This window comes from Parasteatoda tepidariorum, chromosome X1 (genome assembly GCF_043381705.1).
Source record: "Parasteatoda tepidariorum isolate YZ-2023 chromosome X1, CAS_Ptep_4.0, whole genome shotgun sequence".
Lineage (NCBI taxonomy): Eukaryota > Metazoa > Arthropoda > Arachnida > Araneae > Theridiidae > Parasteatoda > Parasteatoda tepidariorum.
The window spans coordinates 70,860,342-70,885,946 of NC_092214.1; the positions used below are offsets into that span (position 1 = coordinate 70,860,342).

The window sequence follows — 25,605 nt, forward strand, 5'->3', positions numbered from 1 at the left end:
ATATATATATATATAATAAAAAAAGAAAAACCATTTAGGAATAAATTTTTTTAAAAATTTATAAGAAGCTAGAAAACAAAAATAGGAAAAGATATAATCGCGTCGTCAGCTCACACTATTACATCCGCAAATGAGAGTGCTTTCTAATATTGTATGAATATAGCCAAAGCAAAATATGTCAATTCATTAGTCGAACTTACACTAAAGTTACTCACGCTATTGTGTTAATATAGTTGCTTTGACAATATTTATACAATATTAATAGCATTATAATTTGCGGATATAATCATGCGAACTGATGATGAGATTATATTTTTTCCTTTTGTGTTTTTTTTTCTGACTTTTTATTTTTGTAATTTTTTTTTTAAATATTTTTCAAAAAAAGTATCTTTTAATAATTGTTCTTTTTAATAATTATCTTATTTTAAGGGTTCTATGTATTTGCAGCTTATGCGCAGTAAATAAAACAATATTTTAAATACATCATTTCATTAGCCACAACATAATAAGGTGATTAACTTTATTTTCCAATTTTTTTTCAGTGCTGTTCCAATTATGTAAAATAGTGTATCCGATTTTAAATGTTGCTATATTATGTCAACAGAAACTCGTAGCCCTTTATATAGTTAGATATAACTATATAAAGGGCTACTATATAAGACAATAAATGCGTTTATTAACATGACTAACTTAATGATAAAGTAGAGTTTTCTTATGCAATTATCTCTTAAAAGAAACAAATTGTAATATAATTCCGAAGATTTTTTGAAGTACTTGTTTTATCTCTCAATTTTTTTTCATTGCCATCGCAGACTATACAATTGACTCTGATGAATTATATTACAATTTCTAGACTTCATATTGGACGTTGAAATAGGTGAAAAACAGTTTGCTAACTGCTTTAATTTTACAAGATTTGCTATTTTCTTCATTTTGTAACTGTTAGCAACTAGAAAGAAATTGTCAAAGTTTTTTTTTAATGAATTTTTTTTTTGATTTTTATTTTCTTCTTCTCCTTTTTTGCTTTTTTCAATACATAGGAATGATAAGGAAAAAGAAAGCTGAAGTTTACACGTGATAGAGAAAGTACATATATTAGATAAATTTGGAGGGCAAGATTTTTTTCATTGCGGTACTTAAGAAATTGATCAAGATTTACAAACGAATAAAAATATTTAACACACCTATGTAGTTTTTAATTACGATTATATTACGAACGATTATATTACGATTATATTACGATTTTTAATTACGATTTATATTACGAACTGAAACATCATTGATTATGAGCAAAATGTTCGGAAATCAATAATTATTATAAAAATTCGATAAGATCATAAAATCGATATTATTATAAAATCATAAATTTTAATTATCTTTTTACATTCAAGGTTTTAGCAAAATTGCTAAAGCTGCGACACACTCATAAAAATTGGTTTAACGTTGAAACATAATACTGGTACTTTGAACCATGTTACTGTGAATTTGTGCAACTGTAACAAAATATCACATTAAACCATGTTCTCTTATCGCTCCATAGAAATAATTTAGTGAATTTTTTTTAAAGAAAAGATAACTAATAAATAGAAAAGATAATTTAAACAAAAAATGTTTTTGATGGTAATGAAAGAGCCATAAAAAATATTTGTGAAAGGGTCATCGGTGTCCCATTTGCGACAAAAAGTTACGACCGGAGTTTCTCCACGTACAAAATCTTTTTTTTTTTTTTATTCATCCAATCATGGATGCAGAAAAACTAACTGTATTTTCTATTTACAAATGGTCCTGCACCAGCCGCGGTGGTACTTAAATATTCCCGAAGTGCTGGCGTAAAATATTCTCAGTGGTAGACGGAGGTTAGAATCCTCTTGTCTTCGTGCTAACCGTGTTAGGTTTTTGTGGTATACCTCAGCATTTAAATCAAATACGGGTTAGTTCCGTCAAAATTTCCTCCAAAAAGACTAGGCTATCCCAATGCTTAATCTAGGAGTTCCTCCGTCTTCTGTTTTTGGGATCAAAATTAGAAGACTACGAAGTTGAACATTGTTAGTCGTAAACATAAAAATGGGTTAGCTGTTCGACGCCATTTATAAAATAAAATAAACGTACCTCTAATTTTTATGGGCCGAAACATCCACCTATCTAGAATTGGATAAGAGAAAAATGACCCTTTATAGTAATGACAGTTTACTGATTCGTGAGGATAAAATTGGCCTGAAACACTTTTGTTTAAAAAGTGTTTAAGCAGTAAAAATAAAAATGTCAAAACTACCAGGAGGTTAAAAATAATGATTTTTTCTCCTTTAGATTGATAGATTAACGGTAAAAAACAAAATTATTATTGTAAATTACTGACCTGTTCTACAATGGATGCCAATCTTCCTAGCGCCACTCCTGATTGATCCTTTCTAGTCACAACAGCTGATCCAAGTTTAACAACAATTCGTCTAGCATCTCGCAATTGGCTGCGATATTTCAAAGGTCTTATTTTATTATCATCGTTGCCTAATTCCTCGTGAATATTCGATCTAATCGCAGAGAGGCCGCGTCGATTACTGTGCACAAAACGACTATATATACGAAAAGATTTGCTAGTATTACATAAAATCGTCTTTTCCCACATCGCGGCCACCTGAAAATGGATAAAACATAAAGTAACTGATAGTTTCAATAATCGTAAGTCAACAAACTAATAAAAATTTAGTAAACACCTGCTTTTTGACGTAATGTATTCGACAACACTGTGCTCGTTCAGCTGGATTGATCTTGTTAAAAATATCTTATTAAAAATATCTTATTAAAAATATTTACAGAAGCGTGTATTTTATTTTCGTTTTTTTCTGAGGGAAAGTTAGTAATAGGATTAATTCAGGGGCCCGGCAGTGCTAGGTTTTCCAGATCAGATTCAATTACTAAAAAATATTGATTTCTTTTAATTAAAAACGAAATTATCTCTATATTAAAAGAAAGGGAGAGCCTTTGTTTGCCGTCATCGCTATTTTAAAAGAAATCTTCTCCCTCTCATAACGCAGAAACTATCGGATGAAAGAAATAGAAAAATACTCACATTTTTCGTGGAAAGCGAAGAAATATCCTGATACGAAAATGTTATTGATGTTGATATTAATTTTTGAGTTATTTTTCGCAAAGGCTAGAAATTTTTTTATTTTTGCTCCGCGTTATTTAGTTCGGCGAAAACTAATAGCAGTAAAATTAGGATTTTTTTTCCAGCCACATTCTCATATGTCTGAAGATGAAAAGCATGCATCACTTTTATTAAATTTTTAACTTCTCCACCCCACCAATCGAATAGTTTTGAGACAAAAACTCAGATTCATTAAAAAAAATAAATGTAAAAAAAAAAAAATGAAATAAATATATATATCTATATATAGCATCGAACCAAACCATATGATCGTTACACTGAGCTATGACACTTAATTTTCTATACACTTAATAGATTGTAAATTGAATTACACAGGGTATTCCGTTAAAACCACCTTAAATATAAATTTAAGAATCCGCATCAGAAACTAAAACAGAACAATATGCTCACAGGGGGTCGCATATTACTATTTAATAGAGGAAAAAACAAAAACGCTAATTTGCGATTCTCAATATGCTCATTTTCATTTTCTGAAAGTATTTTTAAAAAATTAAAAAAATAAGTGCAATTTAATATTTTTGTACATTCTCCACTTCTTTCAGCACCTAAACTCATTTATGTTTCTTAGTTAAAAGACGAAAATATTCAGGAATATTTCTTACCTTTACTGAATCATTCTAAACACACCATTTTGCAATTATGTTATAGTTTTAACGACGCTCTACTTAGTCTCTGCTGAGCAGTTTTCATCAAAATATACTAAGATTTCAAGTTAGTAGTAATTTATTGTTTTTAGTACGATAAGGAGCAGAAAGCATTACTAATGTATTGATTGTTTAGCTCATTCTTTATTTAAGACTTACTTTTGAAAGTGGAAGGATTGGTTTGATAATTGTTTTAATCAGTACTTGTTGGTAAACACAACAATCTTATCTACATTTTTTTATAGTTTAAATTTCTAATCAGACTCTATTTCAAATTAAATGGTTAACTATGCTGTCTACCTCAGTGCATTTTTTTAAAGTAGGTTATTGGTTAAAGAGATTTGTTATTAATTAAGACCACTCTTAATTTATATTTGTCCAAAAGTGCGTAAACTCAACCTTATGAAACTAGTTTTTCTGTGGATTTCACAAGCAATATTTTGTACTTCCGCTTTTATAAAATTTGCTTATTATGATGTTTATAAAGTAGAGAATAATTGTTTATCTAAATGCAAAGCAAGAATTAATCTATGCATAATATGTCAAAACTTTGTATTTTAATACAAAATAAAAATTTTGAAAAGAATGAATAAATATATTAATATATGTTTCGATATTAGTTATTTTAGGATATTGAGTAATTTGGATATTAGTGATTTTAGGATTTCAGTCTTATATAGGTGAATTATACGTTATTCAGTAGTTCAGTTAGTTATGGTATTTTAAATGTGCCTTAAAAAATAAGAAGAATTTATTATACGTATTATTTACTTATTTAATTGCCTGTTTGAACTTAAAAAATATTTAGAAATTTGAATCATGTACCTTTATTCAGTTTTCTAAGTCTAAAAAAGCTCATTAGTAAATATGCGATAAAATAATATTACAATAAGTTTATCCTCTGTTTTCTTCAGTTTTTTTTTTATTCTTTTTTTTTTTTTTAAAAAAAAATAAGAAAACATTACGAAAAATTTATGTATTAGCTATCTTTGGAACAAGCTCATTGTGGTAAAAGTAATACATGCTTGCAAATATTAATTAGTTTCCCTTTCTAATTAAATGATTAAAAAAATTTTGATTTGAAATATTTACAAATATTTACATTAGGTAAACAAAATGTTTACATAAAATACAATCAGGTTATTACAAATGTTTGAATAGTTTCTGAGCCGTTGTATGTTAAAATATCCATTATATCTTTAAATTATTGTAGTATTTTTAAATTTCCGTTGTATTTTTATATTTTTGTTGCATTTTTAAATTTCCGTTGTATTTTTAAATCTTTGCTGTATTTTTGAATTTCCGTTTTTCATTTTTAAATTTCCATTATTCGAGATCAGTTTAACTGATTTCGTAAAATTTTGAATTTTTTTTAAATACATAATTACTTAGTTTGAAATAAAAATGAAAATGTCATGACGTGTTTACTTCACAATAATTAGTAAATTAAGTAATAAATAATTATTAAAAATTATTTGTGGCTTAGAACTATCATTAGAAAAACAATTTTAGGATTGTGAAAGAAATCGCCTCTTAAAATAATTCCCTAATTTTACAAATATTAAATTGTTTATTTAATAGCTACTATAATACGCATAAACCATATCTCGTTAAAACTTACTTGTTACAAAAACTGAAATTATGCTTCCTTAGAAAAGCAAAACAGAAACCAATTGATCTGGAAATTAAAAAACGTTAATGAAAATGGATTGATCACGTTCTACGTAAACCTGAAAAATTTAAGGAAAAACAGGTTTTTGATTAAAACCCTCAGGGCAATAGAAAAAGAGGAATACCTAAAAAATACTTGGCTCAAGACGATTATAAACGAATTGAAAACAATAGGAAAGACATGAAGAGAGGCAATATATCTGGTCACAAATAAAGTGAGATGGAAAGCTGCGATGGAGCCCCTATGATTCAATTCGGAGTAAAAAAGTATATCTATGTATATAATGCGTATATCTTTCTATAAAAATATAAAAAAAATACATATTATGTAATCAAATGTAATGGTGGTATTTTTCTCAGTTTTTCATATATCCTAATCCTAGACTTGTTTCACAAACAAGATTCAGCATTTTTTTTTTTTTTTTTTAAAATATTTGTACTCACAGCAGAAGGTCAGTCTTATGAAAAACTTATCCAAGTTGCTTGCGATAACGCAGACAGACAGGAAATTTTCATTCATAAAAAAGAAGAAAAATAAATCATGTATAAAAAATTTACGTTTTTATTAAGGTAATTTGTTAAGCACCAAAGCTCTTACTTCAGCAACACGTCTTTTTTCCAATAAGATTAAGCTAAAACTATTTATTCCCCAGAATTTATTCTAGAAAAACAAAATATTTGTGTCAACCATAATATAATAGTTTAAATATCTTTATATTCATCTAATATCATGTTAAAGCAGATTTTTTAGATATAAAGTTATAACTAACTCTAAAATATCCAATTAAATTAAGTGTAACTATCTTGCAACTTTTTTCATAAAGACATTTTTCACATAAATATGGAAAGATTCTTTGGCGAGGAATGGGTAAACGCATCATTTAGACTAAAAAGGGAAAAAGGAATTAAAACTGACCAATGACTAAATAGATTTTGAAGTTCATGACTGCTGATGAAATCACAATTGAAACAGCCTATAAAAGACTTCCTTTACTGTTTGAATCGCTGTGAAATTTTCAAAATATCAATATCTTTTCTTTCTTCACGATGAAGCCGCATGCACATTTAAGAACATTTTCCAAAAAGTGCATGTTGAAACTCATATAAATTAGAAAGATATAGTGAAGTTGAAAGAGATTTTTCGTCAATTTCAAAGAGCGTTTAATTGAAAGGCACTTCTCAAATGATGGGAACTATTGAAACAGTTTATAAGATATAGTGAAGTTGAAAGAGATTTTTCGTCAATTTCAAACAGCGTTTAATTGAAAGGCACTTCTCAAATGATGGGAACTATTGAAACAGTTCATAAAAATTAGAAAGATATAGTGAAGTTGAAAGAGATTTTTCGTCAATTTCAAAGAGAGTTTAATTGAAAGACACTTCTCAAATAATGGGAACGACAATGTTAATGACAGCTGATTTTGAATTCTGCTGATACTTATATCACAAGCATTAAACATTCACTTGTAATGCTAAATACCTTTCTATTTAAAACGTTAACTCCATAAAAACTCTTTTATTTAATTTCAAGACATCAGATTATCTAAAATAACAAATTTACTGGAAACTAACTATCGATGCTGTGATTGTTAAATTTAACAATAATTGTTGTTAAAGCTTTCGAGAATTAACTTAAAGCAACGCGTTTTATGCTTGCAGAAACCCTAACTTACGCAATGACTACTAAAAATTTTACGGCATGTGTATTAACATTAAAATTTTCATTGTATGTAATGCATTTTGTATTATGTTCATAATTTTTGATTGACTGAAAGATAACATGAAACTTTTAAAGAAAAACCATAAAATTTTGATCAAGATCCTGTAATAAACGCTGTTGGGTAACTTTATTTTTTTGTTTATCGGGTATTGTGACTGGTTTTAAGCAGGCAATATAGTAACAATTCAAAATTACAAAGGTGAAGAGACGAATGTTTATTTATCTCAGGTAAAAAAGAAAATAACTTGTATGAGTTATTCTTTAATCTCACTTTCTGCATGTTTCAAGACAGCGTTGATAACATTATACATAAAACAAAAAAACACAATAGTTCTAATCTGAAATTAATAATCGCAGTTCTAAAGGGGTTAATGAAATTAAAACAATACATATTCTAACAAAGGCAATTTTTTTTTAAAAAGGAAAGAAAAAGAAAGGATGTTTTATTGAACCAGTTAAAAGAAAAATGGTCATATCTTGCCATTAATGATGCAGAAAATAACTCTTAAAAATATTTTCGCTCGAAATATTAATTTGAAATAAATAATAATGAACACTTCTCTAATCTAATAATGATAATAATAATAATAATAGTAATAATAGCAATAATGTGTGCTAATTTTTTCTCATAAATGCAAATGTAAAAATAATTAAGTTAATGTGCTGTAAACATGGATTAAGTGAGATATAAATATTTCATTGAAATTCTTAAATGCTCAATTTCCTTTTTAATCAGTCAGTATTAGCGAAAATGCACACAGTGCACAAAATTGGGACCCGAAATAATTTTTTAACTAACTATCAGAACTTTCAAGTACTAACAAGGAAATAGTATTAAATAAACATCTTTATATCAAAGCAAACTTTTTTACATAGATTTCGAGGCTATATTGATTACTTTAAGTCATAAACCAATTTGAATTTCAGAAAACCATTTTAAGACAATATTATACACAAAGAAATAAATACTTAAAGAATATTTTTTCACATGGAATTATATTTGATTAAAATAAATAAAATAGTTTTCGAACGTCTTCTGTAAATATTTTTTGTTTACATAAATTGTTCCAGGGATACGACAAAATACGCAAAATAAGATTAATATTAAGGAGCTCAAACTTTCAACCTCTCTCTTTTCAAACTATTAGAACCAAATTTTCCAATTTCTGACTACCATATTTGGAGAGTCAAATATACAAAACATCAAAAAAATGTAGTACGTCTGTTCTTAAGAAGGTGATTATCTATAATGTTACGAAGACATAATGAATATCTGGATATTAGATAAGGCTGCGTCAATGAAATAAAGTTGAAAAATAGGTTTTCAAGAAAATGGTTACTTTAAGTCATCCACCAATTCGAATTTCAGAAAACCATTTTAAGACAATATTGTGCACATAGTGTGACAATCATTTGAGAATTAGATGGTTTTTAATAACGGAAGCTTAGAGCTGATGATCCATAATATTTAAAAGGAAATTGAATTGAATTTTAATTGCTTAATTTTTATCTTCGTAAATAAAATATATAAGAAGCAAAAAATAATAAATTGACTCTATTTTTGTATGTAGTACTTCGGTACTTTATTTGGTACTTTCTTATCACCTTTAAAATTCTCGAACTACAATAATTCAATTTTTCAAATGTACTTATTTCATAGCTCAAATTTTAGAGCATATAAGAAATATAGCATTTAAAAGTCTTACAGTAAAATTATTTAAAAATATTTTTTCTCGATATGTTAATTGGAAAAAAAATCAGAGATTTACTTTATTTGCTGATATTTCAAATCCCGGATAAATACAAATGTATCGATACTGATTTGCTAATAATTAATCAACAATGATAATTTAGCATTATTTTTTATCGATATTCATAATCATCATCATAACCATCAGTGATAATCTTATCGATTATCATTTTTCATAATTTCAATGAGATATTTTCTATTACATTATACTCTGTTTAAGTATTTTCTATATAGCAATTTTTAAAACAAATCAACGCAAACAACTTATAGAATTTTTCTTCCATAATGCCAATTTTTTATGAAAGATAAAGCATTCTTATTAGCTCCAATAAGTATGGTATTTAGACATGTAAATAAATAATTTAGTTAAACAAAGAGAGTAAATAAGGCTATAAATAAATAATAAGACTCCATAAAATCCTCAACTGATACAACATAACTTTCCATTTACCGTTAATGAAGAACAGCAGTTCGAATAAAATTATATTCTAAACACGCAAACGATATTTATTTTTTTCATTTTACCTTTCGAAATTAAAGATATCTTGACATTGATTTAAACTTTAAACACTGTCTTTGAAATTGAATTATGTTATCGGTGTAGTTCAAATATGCATTGCATGCAACATCGTCTTAATTATGTTTAATAAAAAAAGGGGGAGAATTAATTTGAAAATGCCGGCCAGGTGGCCGAGCGGTTAGCGTGCCTGACTGCGGAGCCAGTGGCTGCGGGTTCGAATCCCGCTCTGGGCATGGATGTTTCCTTCTCTCTATCTGTGTTCTACGTCCTTTCTCCTTTATGTGCGAATGTGCAAATGTGACCCGCCCTATAAACGGGTTGTAGTAGTGTGACTTGGGCGATGCTGCTCCACCGCCGTGGCTTCGCCACAGGTGCCCACTGGGTAACGAAAAGAGAGTTAGCAGTTCTGGCACTTTCTGTGGCCAATGGACAATAGTTCCAAGTGCCCGCCATTAAAAAAAAAAAAATTTAAAATATTCACTTTTTTCTAGAACTTACACTTTTATAAACATTATATTTAATATTCCTCAATAGACTTTCTGATAAACCTTTTTTGACCAAACTATGAACTACTAAGTTTTATCAGAATGAGTTGGCACACAAAATTTGTCAACAGCATTTAGGTGCGTAACATTATACTAACCTAACTTTTCACTCAAATTCTACATTGCATGATCAGAAAATAGATTTTTTTAGCTATAAGAAATATAAAAAATCTCATATCATAATAAGTAACGTTGATCTATCGGCCAATTATTGGACCATTATAAACTTGCACCATTTTTGTAACGGGTCGATAACTGTAAAACTGAAAAGGACCTATATAATTGTGGCTTATTGATCAGTGGTTTGCCCGATATAAAACGCATTGCTTTTGTAATAGGTAATTGCAATAATAATTATAATAATTTTGTAATAGGTTTTGTAATTTTGTAAATCGTAAATATACGATAGGCAGCTATCGGGAAAATGTGTTGGTAAAACTGAAAAAGTTGTGATATTTTTAGTGATATGAAATACACTATCACTCATTTCAAAATAAGTTACGTTTGTCACATATCGGCCAGTTATGGGACCATTATACACTGGCATCATTTTTGTGGCCAGGCTATAAAGTGTGATCGATATCAGTATAACAGAAAAGGGCCGATGCAGTTGTGCCTTATCTGTCAGTAGTTGACCTAGTATTAAATTTCACCGTTTCTTTACTGGGTCGCCATCGGTAAAATTTAAATGAGTTGGTAAAACTGAAAGGGTCGTAATAATTGTGACATGCTTACAATAATATACTGAATACAATGATATGCGATACTGAACCAACAACGTTGATAGAGTTGGCTCCAGCTGCCAGTCAGTCATTTCGGCTAACGATGAAAACAGTTAAAAAATTTTTAGTACTTTCATCAGTAATAATGAAGCGTAAACTGAAATTAGTAATTGGTATTCCACAAGTTACATTTTTACTGTATGATTAAATAAGCTTCGATGACCTAAACAAATATGTAGTCTAAAGATAGCAATCAGGAGTTCAAAACAAATATCGAAGAGATATTCGAGAGGTATGAATAAATAAGTTTGTTTCAATGCGAAAAAAAAAATCTTACCTCTAAATTGTTAAATTTCAGCTAAAATAAAGGGTTTTTAAATTTGAAAAGAAAAAAGTGCTTGAAAATAATAGACTATTAAAAAAAAATTGGGAACTTGGGCTTTTTCCGATGAATTCAAACGTTTTCCGTAATTCACCAATCGGAATTAAAATTCGTAGAAGTGTATTTTACAATATATGATGCAATGATCAATATTTTTCTTTAAAATAAAATTTTTGTCTATAGACAACGTTCTAAAAAGATATTATTACCCTTTTTTACTCCCAATGTCTGATACAGAAATGAATGGATGCATTTTTGCAAGTGAATAGTGCACCATAGTATCGTAATTCGCATGTTTTTGATAAATTTAAGAAATTAAATAAAGAAAGAAAGAAAAGAGGGGTGCATTGAAATGAATGAGCATTTTCCGCTTGAAAAAAGTTTTGAAAATAAATTTAATGAAAGTAATATTTAATATTTTTATTTAGTTTTAAAATCTATAATACATTTGTTTCAGAAATAAAAAATAATGAATTTTTATGCTTTATTATTGCACAAAACGCTTTTATTTATTTTTGTTGTTGTTAAAATTCAAATTAGGTTTTTCAATAGTTAAAATTGATTTGTGATCCTAAAAACGTTTCATTACTAAATATTGCATAAAAAGAGGTACTTACGCAGCACAGCAGTAAAATATTTGATCTTTAAAAAAGGTGTTACTTGAAAACGTATACAAATAGATTTTTACCAGTTAAGATAAAAGAACAACCAAAGTAGCAACACTTTAAAACGTGATAATGCAAAGCTATCTTAGGGATAGTCGAATTCCCTCTAAGAGACAAATCTTTATTATCACTCCAAATTAGAACAAAGAAAGAACATCGTTTCGATTCAAAGTTCTTTAACTTGACTCAACTTTTGCGTCATTCATTTAAATAACAATTGATAGGATACGAGATTTAACTTCATATAAAAAATAAAGCACATACAAACAATATTTGGGCAGTTCTCAAATAGGCCAGAGTTGGTTTATTCTTCTTCTATATTCTTTGCGCGAGTCCCGCAAAATGAAATAAATAATAAAAAAATTAAAAGCTGCATTTTTCAAGTGGACTTTAAAGATAAAGTAATTTTATTCTTTCACACCTGGAACATAAAACGATTGTACGCAATTTTAAGAAATCAAAAGACGTAGGGAAGCAAGCGCTAGTGATAGAAGTTTATTACAAAAGTGATGGACATTACTTTTTTCATTTCAGTTGAGAGAAAAATCGAATTATTTTAGTCTACTTGGAAGAAGTTGTTTTTAAAATGTTTAATTTAATTTTATTATTTTTTTCTTTTTTGTTTTACATCTGTTAGTTTTCTTATCTCATACAAAAATCGAAATTTTGAGAAAAAAAATCGAGAAAATTTATCTCACAACATTTATAAAACAGCTGTAACTAGTTTTGTAATCCGGCAAAGAGCTCCAGTGAAAATTGAGCACTTTAGATACTAGGAAAGTGGTCGAAATTTTCATTGATAATGAATTCTATTTTAAAATAAATACTCCCTGTTACGAATTATAGAACGATCAAAACTTGCATCATGATCAAACTTGGTATTCATATGTTTGGTTGAGATATGAATACTTTAACAAGTGCAAAATATATATCTATATATAGCTTAATTGGTTTTGTAATGACAACTTGCCAAGCTGTTTAAGCCACAAATATCAACTTGTAAAATCCTTGTTCGGTCACGAGTAACGTACAGTGCGCAAAATAAAATGAAAATCACCATGAAAACTTTTGTTCTAATGTTCAGATTTTCACGATCTAAGTACCGATCCTAATGATTTAGAGGTGTGACCCCAAACATGGTAATTAATTAGGACAAACTGTTATTTAAATTACAGAATCTGCCGCAAAAATGTATTCTCCTTGAATAAACATAACTCTTTTCGACGAATTAGGAATTCTGATCCTCAAAATATCAAGCCGTAATCTTATTTTTTATATTTTATAACCGTCGTTGAACAGCCGACTCAATTCTATGGGTTTACGACTACTAATGTTCAACTCCTTAGCCTTGTAATTTTGCATCCAACCTAGAAGACAATGGTACTCCTGGATCGAGTATTGGGAGAAATTTGCCTTCGTGGAGGACTTTTTGATGGAGCTAACCCGCATTTGCGTTACATGAAGAGGAAGACCACAAGAACCTCCCACGGTTAGCCTGACGGCAAGGGGACTCTAACCCATGATCCGTCTACCACTGAGGATATTTCAGCACTGTGGTCGGTGCAAGTCGGATGCGGAATTCGTATCTACTGGGATTCGAACCTGGTTCACCTCATTGGAAGGCGAACGCTCTATCCCCTGAGCCATCGCGGCTCCAAACCGTAATCCTGAAAGTATGGTCTCATTAGCTTGGTCAGGAGAGTGGTCGAAAATTTTAACATCTTAATCATAATTTTACTTTTTGCTTATTTCGCCATATCTTGAAAACTTTCTAAGCTAATCAAAAAACGTTTGCACACAATTATAAATTTGTTGTGTAGTGGCTTATTCCTCAAGGTCCAGCTGCAAACTAGACCATATCCCGGAGATCGGGAATCCTTAAAAAGTCATATACAATAAGAGGTGTAATTATAAATATATATAACAAGAGGTGATTATAAATTAGTTTATCTGAAGATAATTCCATATAATCAGTGGAAAAAGTAATTTTTAGTAATTATTTATAATAAAAAAATCTTGAATTGTAAGGTATATAAACTTTTACAATAAATGACATTTTTTTTAAATCCAAGTTTTAGGTTATACCAAGTTTTAGGTTTTTTTTTATCCGCGACGAGAGGTTTTTAGTGGTTTGATAGACCGACAATAAATTAGAAACAGAAAATAGTGTTTTTTGAACACCCTATGCAAAAAATGCAGCAATAAATTTGTAACTTACAGAAATTATTTTGGTTATTAAATGCAATAATTTCAATAAATTTCGTATGCCTAGCTAATATATTTATGAAGATATGGACATACATTTTTTATAAAGAACTAATTTTTTTGTCTTAATTTTTTTTTTTTTGCTATAACTTTAAAAATATTTAATAAATTTAAACAAAATTTTTTGAGCAATTTAAGATTAATTACAAAATTTTGCTTCAAAATTTTGAAAAAATTCGTTGATAACTGTGCAATATATCAGTAGCTTAAGTAGTTCTTTTTCTCTGCGCATGGGCGAGAAGGAATCAAATTTTTCTTTTCCTAATTTTGTGGCCATTTTTCCTAATTTTGTAGCCTCTAACCATTTTATACTGCCAGCCAAATTTAAAAAGGCAACATTAAGAAATGAACTTTAATTAATGCAAATAAAGCATTCGTCAACTTAAGTAAGTTGATACTTGAAACAACATGCATTAGTCGTCCCGATGCATCGAGACAGAGTTATAAAGAAAATATGGCGTCGTTTATAAATACAGTAGAGCGCCGATTATCCGAACTGCTCGGGACCGAAGGTGGTTCGGATAATTGGAAAGTTGTTTAAAATCTAGTTTAAATGATTATTATTTATGCACTAACTTCCCTTCACACTTTTTCCAGGTTAGGACTGGCAGTACTATCTAAAATAGCTCTGACATGATTAAAAGTTTCTTTTTTTCAATTCCTAAATATTTTTTATTTATTTATTTTTTTCTACTTTCTTTATTTTGAATTTTTTTTATCATATTTCAGCTTTTTATAATTTTTGTGTCAATTACTGATTTTACAACATTTTTCTTTATTTTCCATTACAAAAGAAATCCAGCAAAGACTTTTGTTTCAAAGAAGATGCTCTTTTTTGAGCAGCCATATCCCTTATTCTTTTTAAATAAATCAACTGAACTGGATAAACATCATTTTGACGTTCTAACCAATTCATTGTAATATCTGATGAATTGCATGCTTCTGTATGTCAAGGTCCACTGTCTTGAACTTGATTACCTACTTCTTCCTCTTCCTCTGTGGGTCTGTGGAGTTCCTATTTTCATTCAAAATTTCAGCAACAATTTCATCATCATTTAAAATCTATTGTCGTTTTCAGTGTCTCGACACCAGTCTTCTATTTCTTCCGCTGTATAACCTGACATCTTTTCAACCGGAAGATCTACTGGTTCAGAAACTTCAGTTTCGTTTGTTTTTCTGTTAAAAATTTTATTCCAAGAATTTCTAAGCGTCGATGTTTTTACTAAATTCGAAGCATCCGCTATCATCATGCAGCATTCCTTTAAATCAGTAGCTTTGATTGAGTCTCGAAAATCCCCCTCTTTTTGTTCATCCGATAATAAAATCTTCCTTAAGAGTTGCTTTCTATAAAGACGTTTTAAGGTATCGTTCAGTTTACAATCTCCATCAAAGTTTTGTGTGTTTTACGAAATTTTGGTGCAGTCAGTTGCACCATGGAAACATTTCTTGATCATACTTCGCTATTTATGGCGTAACTAAAATAAAATGATCTTTCATTTAACCATACTTTAGGATAATGAGAAACGTTGCACCAAATACTGGTTAAAGATTTATCGAGTTCTTTTACAATCTAGAAACAAAGAGAATTAGTATGCTTACTAAGTTAGAAGTAGTAAATTTGTATATGAAGTTAAAAAAGCATTAAGTAAACACAATCTGTAAAACGAAATTTTTTTTTAAGAAAATAAATTTTCAAAACATTTAACTCCATTTTTCAAGCTCTAATTTGCTAGTAAATTTATATTTTTGCTGGTAAATTTATATCTATTGTACCCAGAAATTTACCTAACACTAATCCAATCCTCCAATCCAATTAAATTACATTTAAGAAATTAGCCTCCAAACTTGGCCATTTTTCAAAAAAAAAAAAAAAANGAATCGCCATCTGTTGTATTTTGAGAATTATTGAATTTTGACAAATCAATAACGTAAAAACTCGGTTCTCCCCGAAAGTTATTACACAGTGAAGATGGGTCGTGCTGGGAAAAAATGATTCCTGTCCTCCTTGAAATTTTTTTTCTTCTCAGAATCAGCTTTCATGGACAAAAAACGTTCTATCTCTTGACATTCATTTACTTTTGTGATGTCCTTATACGTGGCATCAAGCTCTGCTATTATAGACTAATTTGGAGCCGAATATATAGAACATAAAGTAATAAATATTTTCTGTGCACTTTATTATCCAATATATTACTTATCTATGTGAAAAGTTAGTTTCTAGAAGAGAGATGTCAAGAGAGTAAGAGAGAAACTACTTTTGATTGGTCTAAAGGAAAATTTACCGCTGAAGACTATTATGGAAATTCCTTCATTCGAGTAGCTTTGGTGGAAATCGTTTGCTGTAAGAAATAAATATTCTGAGAAAATAAAGAATGTACTTATTTCATTATTTACTCTTTTGCAATAAAGAAATAGCGGTTTTAGTAAATGTAAAAATTGTTGTAAAAAATTATTGTTATTTGTTATTCGGATTTATTTTTATTGGTACACAATTTCATACACTTAAATATCATATTCAACTCGTTGTAGAATGAACAAGATAGTAAATTATTTATTGAATATCTTAAAATTAATTTTCAATTCACCAAAAACAATATTTCAACCTAAATTATTAAATACTATTTAAGAAATAATCTTCAAGAAATAATCTTCCGAAGTTCAAGAAATGGGCAGTTTGACGATAATATTTTGACGTTCTGGTGCCTTAGTATAGTGGTGGTCGATTAACGTTTGCTTACGTTCTTTTAATAATATGTTTAAGTTTGTTTTTATATTACGCCAAATATCAGTAATTATGATTAAAGTTTTGTGTAATAAGTATGTATTTCAGAGTGAATGTAAATTTTTATTCCTTAAAAGCATGAAATAGTTTTTTTTGTTGATTGATTGATTTAATATATCTCTTAATAATTCATATATTATACTTTTCATTACTCGTGATTGTTCCTAAAATCAAAAGTAATCACTTTCATTTTTTATTACCTATTTTTTTATTACAATTATATTAAGTGTGATGTTGAATACTTTTTTTTCATGTCAATGTGTACATTTTATGATGTTATTTGACGTTGATTATAGTGATACATTTTTGATAATAGTTGATGTTACTTACAGCATGAAGCAGTTTATTATTAGCAATAAAAAATTTTGTAATCTCTAAATATTGTATACTTTTTTCCAATCGGAAAAGTTTAAAATTAATAATGAAAATTTAATTTGTTTCAATTTTAACACATTTGTTTTAATTTTAACAACACTGTATCACGTGATGCATTGTTAAAATTAAAACAAATTTTATGCACTTAATAAATCACTAGATATGTTTATTACTCTTAATTTTTATTTCCTTCATGGTACATTAATTATTAATAATTTTCCCTTCAACAGTTTTGAAAACAGCAAAATAAAGAATGAAAATAAAGATTAATTAAGCATTTGGTTTCCAATTTCTCCTGCATGTCTTGAATTTAGCTCTGTTTTTAAATAACTATATAGGTCAGAAAGCTCTCTATGAAAGTTATAATTAAGGCCCGAATTTTGATGACATTTGCATTTTTTTGCATTTTTGGACATTTTTTGTCTTTTAGAGCATTTTTTAGATTTATAGGGAATTTTTCTTTACATTTTGGGGCGTATTTTGCATTTTAATGCATTTTTCAAAGTTTTTTGTTAATTTATTCCAATTTTTTTTATTTTTCATCAATATTCATTATTACACTGGCTTCCAAACAATGAAGAAAATCTATAGAATATTAACAGGTGAAGCAAAATCTTTTCAAATTGACGAAAAATTGTCAGTAAGTGAGACCGTCTTTTTCAAGTACGCACTTAAAACATCAGTAGACGTTGAAAGAAGCTTCTGCAGGAATGAAAATTTACTTTCAGACAAGAGACGCTCGTTTACATTTCAAATTATCAAAAAACATTTAATAATCCAATGTAATTCTGATATTTAGTAATATTATGAGATGGAAGTTGTTATATCCATTAAAGTTTCTATACAAAATAAAAATATTTTGGTNTGTTGTTTAAATATTTAATAACTTCTTGGTTGTTATTAATGATAAAATGTTTATCATTAGAAATAATTTTGTTTAAAATAATGTTTAAGTATTTAAAAAATCGTTTACCAAAAACAGAATTATAACACCCTGTGCAGCATGTAACAAATCTAAATTTAACAGGTGTTTTATGAAATTTAATGGTCGGAAATAAGTATGGGAAATTAAAACTATTTGGTTTTGTTCCAATTTTTTTATAAAAAGCCAAAATTCTATTTTCAATTTCTTTCTTAGAGCTGTTAATCTTAAGGAAAGTATCATTATTATCATATTCAAAACCAATAATATTTCTAAAGAATTTTTTGCACATAAAGCCAAAATTATTTGAAGCTTTATCAACCACACAAATAATAAATTTCCCTTTCAATTCTTCTATAGATTTAACAATATTAGAATTTAAATAAAAACCCTGGTATTTTGTGTTGTTATTTAAAAAATTCAATTTAAAATTATATAAAATTTTATATTTCCATTCGAAAAAACCTTCTATGGGCCAATTATATTTCCTAAAACACTTTGCAATGAAGCCGTCTAAATCTTTACTAATTGAGGAAATGATAAAAGGCAAATTATAATTTCTTCTTGGTCTAAATTTTGTACCAAGTCTCATAAGCAATCTTAAATTTTTATCAGTAACCAGGTCAAAAGATTTAATTCTTTTAAAAAAGGTTTAAAGATTTTAATTCTTTGGAAGACAAATTTTGAATGTTTTCTTCGATTTTCTCAATAAATATAGACTCAGTACCCAGTTATATAAGTGAGTGATATTCAGTGCGACTAAAATTTGAAGGTAAAATTCATTGAAGTGGGTGTGCCTGAATTTCATGAATATTTAATGACAAGGTTTAAAAATACTGAAAAATTCGAGTATGAAATTATTTCCAGGTTAGGAAGTACTTATCAGTGAGAGCAATTATTTTCTGTTATGAATGGAAATAAATCTCCTGTCCGAAACCGTATTAATTACGCTCACATTGGGTCAATTTTGAAAGTAGTCTCGGCCAATAAAATTTCTCCTGAAATAGAAAAAATAGTAGCAGAGTAGAGATGTCAAGTATCAGGACGTAAACAATAATTTAACTTCATATATGTTTATTACAATTCAAAATAAAAATATTTGTTTCTATGAACATTGATTTTTTTTTTGCGGCCCACCTAAAGTTAGGCATTGTTTATTTGGCCCAAGTTAGCTTTTGAGTTTGACACCCCTGCATTAAAACATTAATTTAGTTTGTATAAGAATACGATGTTGTACATAGTACATACAAGAAATTATGAAACAATCACATAAAACATTGATAGTAAGAATACATAATAAAACATCAGAAACATTGCCAAAAGGGCGTGAAGTTAAAAAAAATCTGTACAGGTGCCACATCAAATTTGTCGTTGAAACACCAGTAGTAAAAGATTTGAAAACCAAACATGAGCTGACGAGATAAAATCACTTCAAACCGAACATAAAACGACAAGATAAACGGGTAAAACGAAGAATATTAAAAGCTAGATGAACCAAAAGGGTCCAAACAGACAATAAAAGCAAGAAGAAACGTAACGTAAGGGTAAAACAGATAGTGAAACCAAAACGATGAATAGACAGGTAAAAGTGTGCGAGAGGCACGATTCACAAAATTTCAATTAGTGTGTAGGGGGTCCATGAGGTCATCAGGTGTGATAGCGTTCTCTAAAGTGCGTTTAATAATTTCTCTAATTATTTGTTTTTGTTGATTAGTTTTGCACCATGACCTCATCCCCCATTACCAAAATGTTTGCCACGGAGTGTCGTGAATTTTTCGCATTCAGTAACAAGATGTGTTAAAGATTGATATCTACCACGATATTTGCAGCTAGATGTTTAGATTTAATGTTTAAGTATAATAAATTTTAAGTTTATGTTTATTTGATTCCATGCATTGTCCATATCAAAGAATAAAATAAATAATAGGAAAAGCCCTTTGTAATAAAAAAATAACTTGTTTTTATCATCCCCCCCCCTTTTTTTTTGTCTTACATAATCTGAATTTTCTTCGATATTAATATGATAAAAGAAAGCTCATCAGAGTAGTGTTGTGGAAGCGAAAATTTTTGATGTAGAGTACACTAACCTCCCTAGACAAAATTTAATCACAGCACATGCACTCAAATCTGTTGTTAGCGCTCTTTTTATTCATGCTCTCTTTCTCTAAATGATAGAAAAATCATCTTGGAGAAATTCGTTTTCTTTTGTAGTTAAAATACTTTTTTTTCTCTATTACGCTAATAACAGCTACAATTTGATTTGCAGAAATATATTTTTCATTAAATTTTTAGAAAATTGTTTAAAAAAAATTAAAGAAAAAAAGCGTTTCTAATTTTACTTTGAATTAACTCACTTACACTAGTTTATATTTTCCGGTTAGTCAAGTATTGTCGCCTCCTATTAATTTATAATGTGAAAACTCAGTCACATTTATTATTCCGATATCTTTGTAACTGTAAAACAATTAAGAAGCGTTTAAGGGAATAATTCTTTTAAGCAATAAAGAAAATAATTTTATTTTATTATTTTTATTTTAATTATTATTTTTTTTAAATATGTTGAATTTCGTTTCCCAGTAAAATTACTTTTCCCCCTTAAATTATTAATCTACTTGATATATAAACTAAACTAAACTCAGTGGCGCGACAGCCCGTAGAGGGCCAAGGCCTACTGTGCCCATCTCAGTTTTCTTGACCCTGGGCTCTGGGGTGCAGGAGCAGAAGTTCCGGTCAGGTGGTCAGCNTCATTATTTTTTTTAAATATGTTGAATTTCGTTTCCCAGTAAAATTACTTTTTCCCCTTAAATTATTAATCTACTTGATATATAAAACTAAACTAAACTCAGTGGCGCGACAGTCCGTAGAGGGCCAAGGCCTACTGTGCCCATCTCAGTTTTCTTGAACCTGGGCTCTGGGGTGCAGGAGCAGAAGTTCCGGTCAGGTGGTCAGCCGAACGCGGAACCAGTGTTTAGTTCCCAAGCATGCTTGGTACTCATTTATCGAGTGCCACTGAGGGGATGAAAGGCTGAGTCAACCTTGCCCAGCCCGAGGATCGAACCAGGGACCTGTGGCACAACAGCGCGAAGCGCTACCGCTCAGCCACCGGGCGTCGCTTGATGTATAGCACGATATAATAACTTTTTCAGATTTTAATCTATTAAACTTTCAAACTCAGCCTTCATTTATTGCATTCGAAACTTGGGACGCAATTTACGGAACTTTTTGAAAATAGAAAGTCTTAGCAGAATGAAAAGTATTGTCCTATCATGGTGTAACTGTGTGGTTTCTTTATGTGTCGATAAGTAGCACCATGAAATTTCCAGCCTATATCCTTTTCCATATAATGTACTGTTTTAAAAAACTACACAATTGTATTTTTTGCATATAAATTGTGAATTGATTCGTAATCTACTCAGGTAGCAAAATGATATTATCTAAAATTAGAAAGATGCAATATAATACTGCCGTGCTGGAAAACGCTAGACTCCTGAATCCTATCTTCTAATATTAGAGCTAATATTATATAAGATTAAATAAGATTAAATAGTGTTCAATCTAACATTATCATCCATTTAATTTATTAAAATTATCATCTGTTTCATTACTTTTGGTCCAGCGTCACTTTTTTTTTGAAAGGGCATCTCATATTGTTAATAATCACTTATTTATGAAATAAAACAATAAATTAAATATTACTTAAGATATCATTTTTAGCCAATGCAATTTATGTCAGAAAATATTAGTAGAAGTAAATTCTGTTCGCGAACATATAAAACTGGAAAAACATTTTCAACTGTTGAGTTGTAACTTCTTCACGATCGTTTACACCGCTCTTCGTTGCCGGCAGCTAGAAGGAATCCCTTCAACGTCTTAAGTAATTTATAATTTAGTAATTTTAAGTAAACTTTATAAATGTCAATGATAGTTACATAAAACATTAAAGTAGTATCGTAGGTAGTGTTTTCCATTCAGTTAAAAATCAGCTAAAAAAGTAATATAAAGCACGATGTGTTAGAGAGGATGATGTTGTAGAAACATTCAGTGTACTTAATAATCTTTACCACTTAATCAAAACATTTAAGAATTAATTTAATGATCCTGGGTCTAATAAAGTCAGTAAATATTATGAATTGTGATCATTATTGACAATGAGTAGTTCGGGTGCAGTATCAACAATAGTTCTAACGTAGAAGTTAACTATAGTTGACTTCTCTGTTAAAAGTATTGTCTAACTGTAAATATAAGTACTGTAATTAGTTTAGAATATGCTTGTAAATTAACGCTTGCTTAGTTATTCGTCTGTGACAGATTTTTTTGCAACAATGAAAACGATAAAAAATAATTGTCTGTAAACGAATTCGCCATGTTAAAATACAGTAGAACCTGTAAAAGTGACCACCTGGGTAAAGTGGACGCCTGAGTAAGGTGACCATTTTCTACTAGTTTTATTTCAAGAGTCCTTTTTAAATAGTCTTTGTAAAGTGACCACCTCTATATAGTGATCATTTGACTTGGTCCCGAGGGTGGTCAATTTAGACAGGTTCCACTGTAATTAAAAGATTAATAATCTGCTACTTTTAGCTCAGCTAAAACCTTACATTTTAGAATATTTAAATTTTTATTAATACAATCAATATTGTTACCGTATTAAAATTACACGTTTAAAATATTGTAGAACACTGAATTAAATATTTTTATTTAAATGTCTTGAATATAGACTGATCTGCATGTTTTTGATGCATCATTATTCATATTAATTTGTAAATGATTAAAAAATAAACAATAATATGATCAATACAAAATGTTGTTTATGGTGAATGAAGAGCAAAGCTGGAAAGTTGGAACAATTTTTATTAAGGACGTTAAAAAAAAAAAAGCGATAATTTCCTGTTATCTTCATATAAGCTTGTGCGATGTATTAAAATTAAAAGCAATGAATTTGGTATATTTTCGTATCAGAATATGCCTGAATGTTCACTCAAACTAAAAAATTGACCTGAAAATTGGAATTTTCAGTTAGTAGCCTGGTAGACTATAATGTCTTAGCAGCCACTTTTTTCTTAAACCTAATGAGTTGATGACCGATATCAATAGGTCCAAAACGATACCATTTCAGACATTTAAAAGTCAACATTCTACAAACTTTTTTTTCTACTTTGATAAATTATATTTTTTTAAAAATTCTTCTTAGATAGAATCTAAAGCTGTGAAAATTTAATCAAACAATAAAAATAATAAATGTGTGACAAAAGTTAGTTAACCATTCTGACTTTTAACGAACGTTTTGTAAAAATATTTGGGGGGGGGGACAAAATATATTTGATGTATGTATTACAACTTTGAAATATATGAATTGTTAAAGAATTCTCCTTCTACATAATTTTTTCAACCACGAAATGAAGGATTCTGAATTCCAAGAGTATTTTTTCACATTGACTTACTTTTACATTAAACGATTTTTAAAAAAAGCAATGGAAGAAAATAAGCAGTTGTTTATTTAACACCTTTAACCATTTTTTTGTTGACTTGCCACATAGCGAGTAGTTATTTTCAGGCCTAATAAAAGGGGTTAAAAGGTTTTGCAGCTTGAAATTTATAAAAAAAAAAAAAGAAAAAAATAATGAAATATATGATAGTTTGCTTGGGAGTCTATGAGTTTAACTGTCTTAGTTACTCTCCTTCCCACTGTGTTGTTTTTTGCTTCTTGTGTGGCGCTAGCGAGATTTTTTGACGCAGTTATTGACACCAGAATTTACCCATTGAATTTCATTATTTCATTGTAAAGGATTGGGATATTACATTTTTTAAAAAACATTTTTAAATTAAGTAATTTAAATTTCAAATAAATATTCAATGTTTAATATTTTTAATTTCGGATTTTTCATTGTAAAGCTTAATTTATTTTCTTTTACAATTTCAGCTATAGCTCTTAATCTTCAAAAAAGTCTACTATGAAGAAACTGTTTGTGTTCAAATGCAGAAACTTCTTCTTGGGGCCGATTCAATTTTGAGAAAGGCTTCTGGACACTGCAAATGGAAATTGCACACTCTGGTGGAAAGCTAGGAGTTTTAAGTTCGATCCTTACAACAAATGAAACTACCAGTGTGGATATTCAGAAAGGGTCACTTTAAATCTGCCATGGCAGAAAGTCCTCATGTTGGTTGTGGTGCTTAAGTTTGAAGAAAGAGGGAAACCTGTGAGATTCATCCCTGTTGTGTGGTACACACATTACTAGCTGTTGCTGAACATTTCGTAAAAACTTTTAAAAAAAGCATTTAAAGACTGCTTGGAAATAGAATTTCAAGTACGACTTGCAATTGGAGGAATAAACTCAAACTGTATTAAATAGTTCTAAAGTTATGAAAAAAATTATTTTATTTAATAACAATTATGTATTTTTAACTTGTGTTTTACCAAAAAATTATCAACGTTAATTTTAAACATTGAAGGTAATGTATTGCATTTACAATTGGTTCAATTTTGTTTTATAATTGTGTTTTCTTTTTAAATAAAATTATTATGCTGCAAATAGTTGTAATGTTCATCATAGGTTTTTTTTCTTAATTATTGTAGTGTGTAATTTTTTCTACAACTTTGTAATAAATGGGAAATTGGGATTTATCAGGTATGATATTTGCATTGATGAAATTTTATGAAGTATAACGTTAGAAAATCTTTTTTAGTAGATAGTGCTTAAGTGTCATGAAAACAGTTGAATATGTTTAAAATTTGGTTATTTTTAATTTTTAGATATGATATCGGAAGCAATTTTCGTTTAACGTGGATGTTAAAGTCTATTTCAAACTTGTGGGTATTTTTATGATCAACATCTTGTTTATTACTTCGATTTTGGATATTTTCACATGATTATTCGCTTGAAATTTGAGACAGAAAGTTTATTCTTTTTTCATTTTTATCATGTTTAAAATAATATAATTGTAAAATAATTATAATTGTAAAATAATTATAATCGTAAAAATTTCTTTGACTTTAAGCTGAATAGCATTTACATTATGATAAAAAAAGAAATTCCCAATCAATGTAGAAAAGAATATTGCTTAAACTATGATCTGAAAGGTCTTGTATATCCTTTGTGAAAACATGTTGTGTAATTGCATAATATAACTTTTTTCTATGGCTGATTTTTTAATACCAGAAACTTAATTAATTCTTCTTTTCTTAAAAAGTCCAGTTTAAGACGTTTACATATAACGTTTTGTTTGTTTTTACTATGCTCGCAATGCGAAATCTATTATCAGAGAAATACAAGCAATGGAATTGATTGATTTTGAACAAAAATTTTGTGATATCAGCGTTCTCAAAGAAGTAACTGATGGTAGTCAAATTTGGAGCATTAATACTAAAGACAACTAATAGTAAAAAAAGATGTTATGTTTTTTCGTCTTACTCTTGTATGCAATTAAATATTTGTGCAAATTTACTTTTGATAAAATACAATATTTACTACTTTTTTA

The 25,605-nt window shown here is 28.7% G+C and overlaps 1 protein-coding gene across 3 annotated transcripts in view; it reads right to left on the bottom strand.

Moving 5' to 3' along the window:
• LOC107455456 (Delta[1]-pyrroline-5-carboxylate synthase) overlaps window positions 1-12,160 on the bottom strand; it is a 46,202-nt gene extending 34,042 nt beyond the window's left edge. The window contains exons 1-2 of one of the 3 annotated variants that reach the window (XM_016073032.3): window positions 12,050-12,160; window positions 2,357-2,632 (exon numbers count right to left, since the gene is read on the bottom strand). In XM_016073032.3, coding sequence (XP_015928518.1) covers window positions 2,357-2,623 — 267 coding nt within the window. In that variant the 5' untranslated portion in view covers window positions 2,624-2,632; window positions 12,050-12,160. Of the gene's footprint in view, window positions 1-2,356; window positions 2,633-3,768; window positions 3,961-11,737; window positions 11,936-12,049 lie in introns of those variants that run through there. The other 2 variants (XM_016073030.3, XM_016073031.3) reach the window with 2 other exon arrangements.
• Window positions 12,161-25,605: the final 13,445 nt, after the last annotated feature.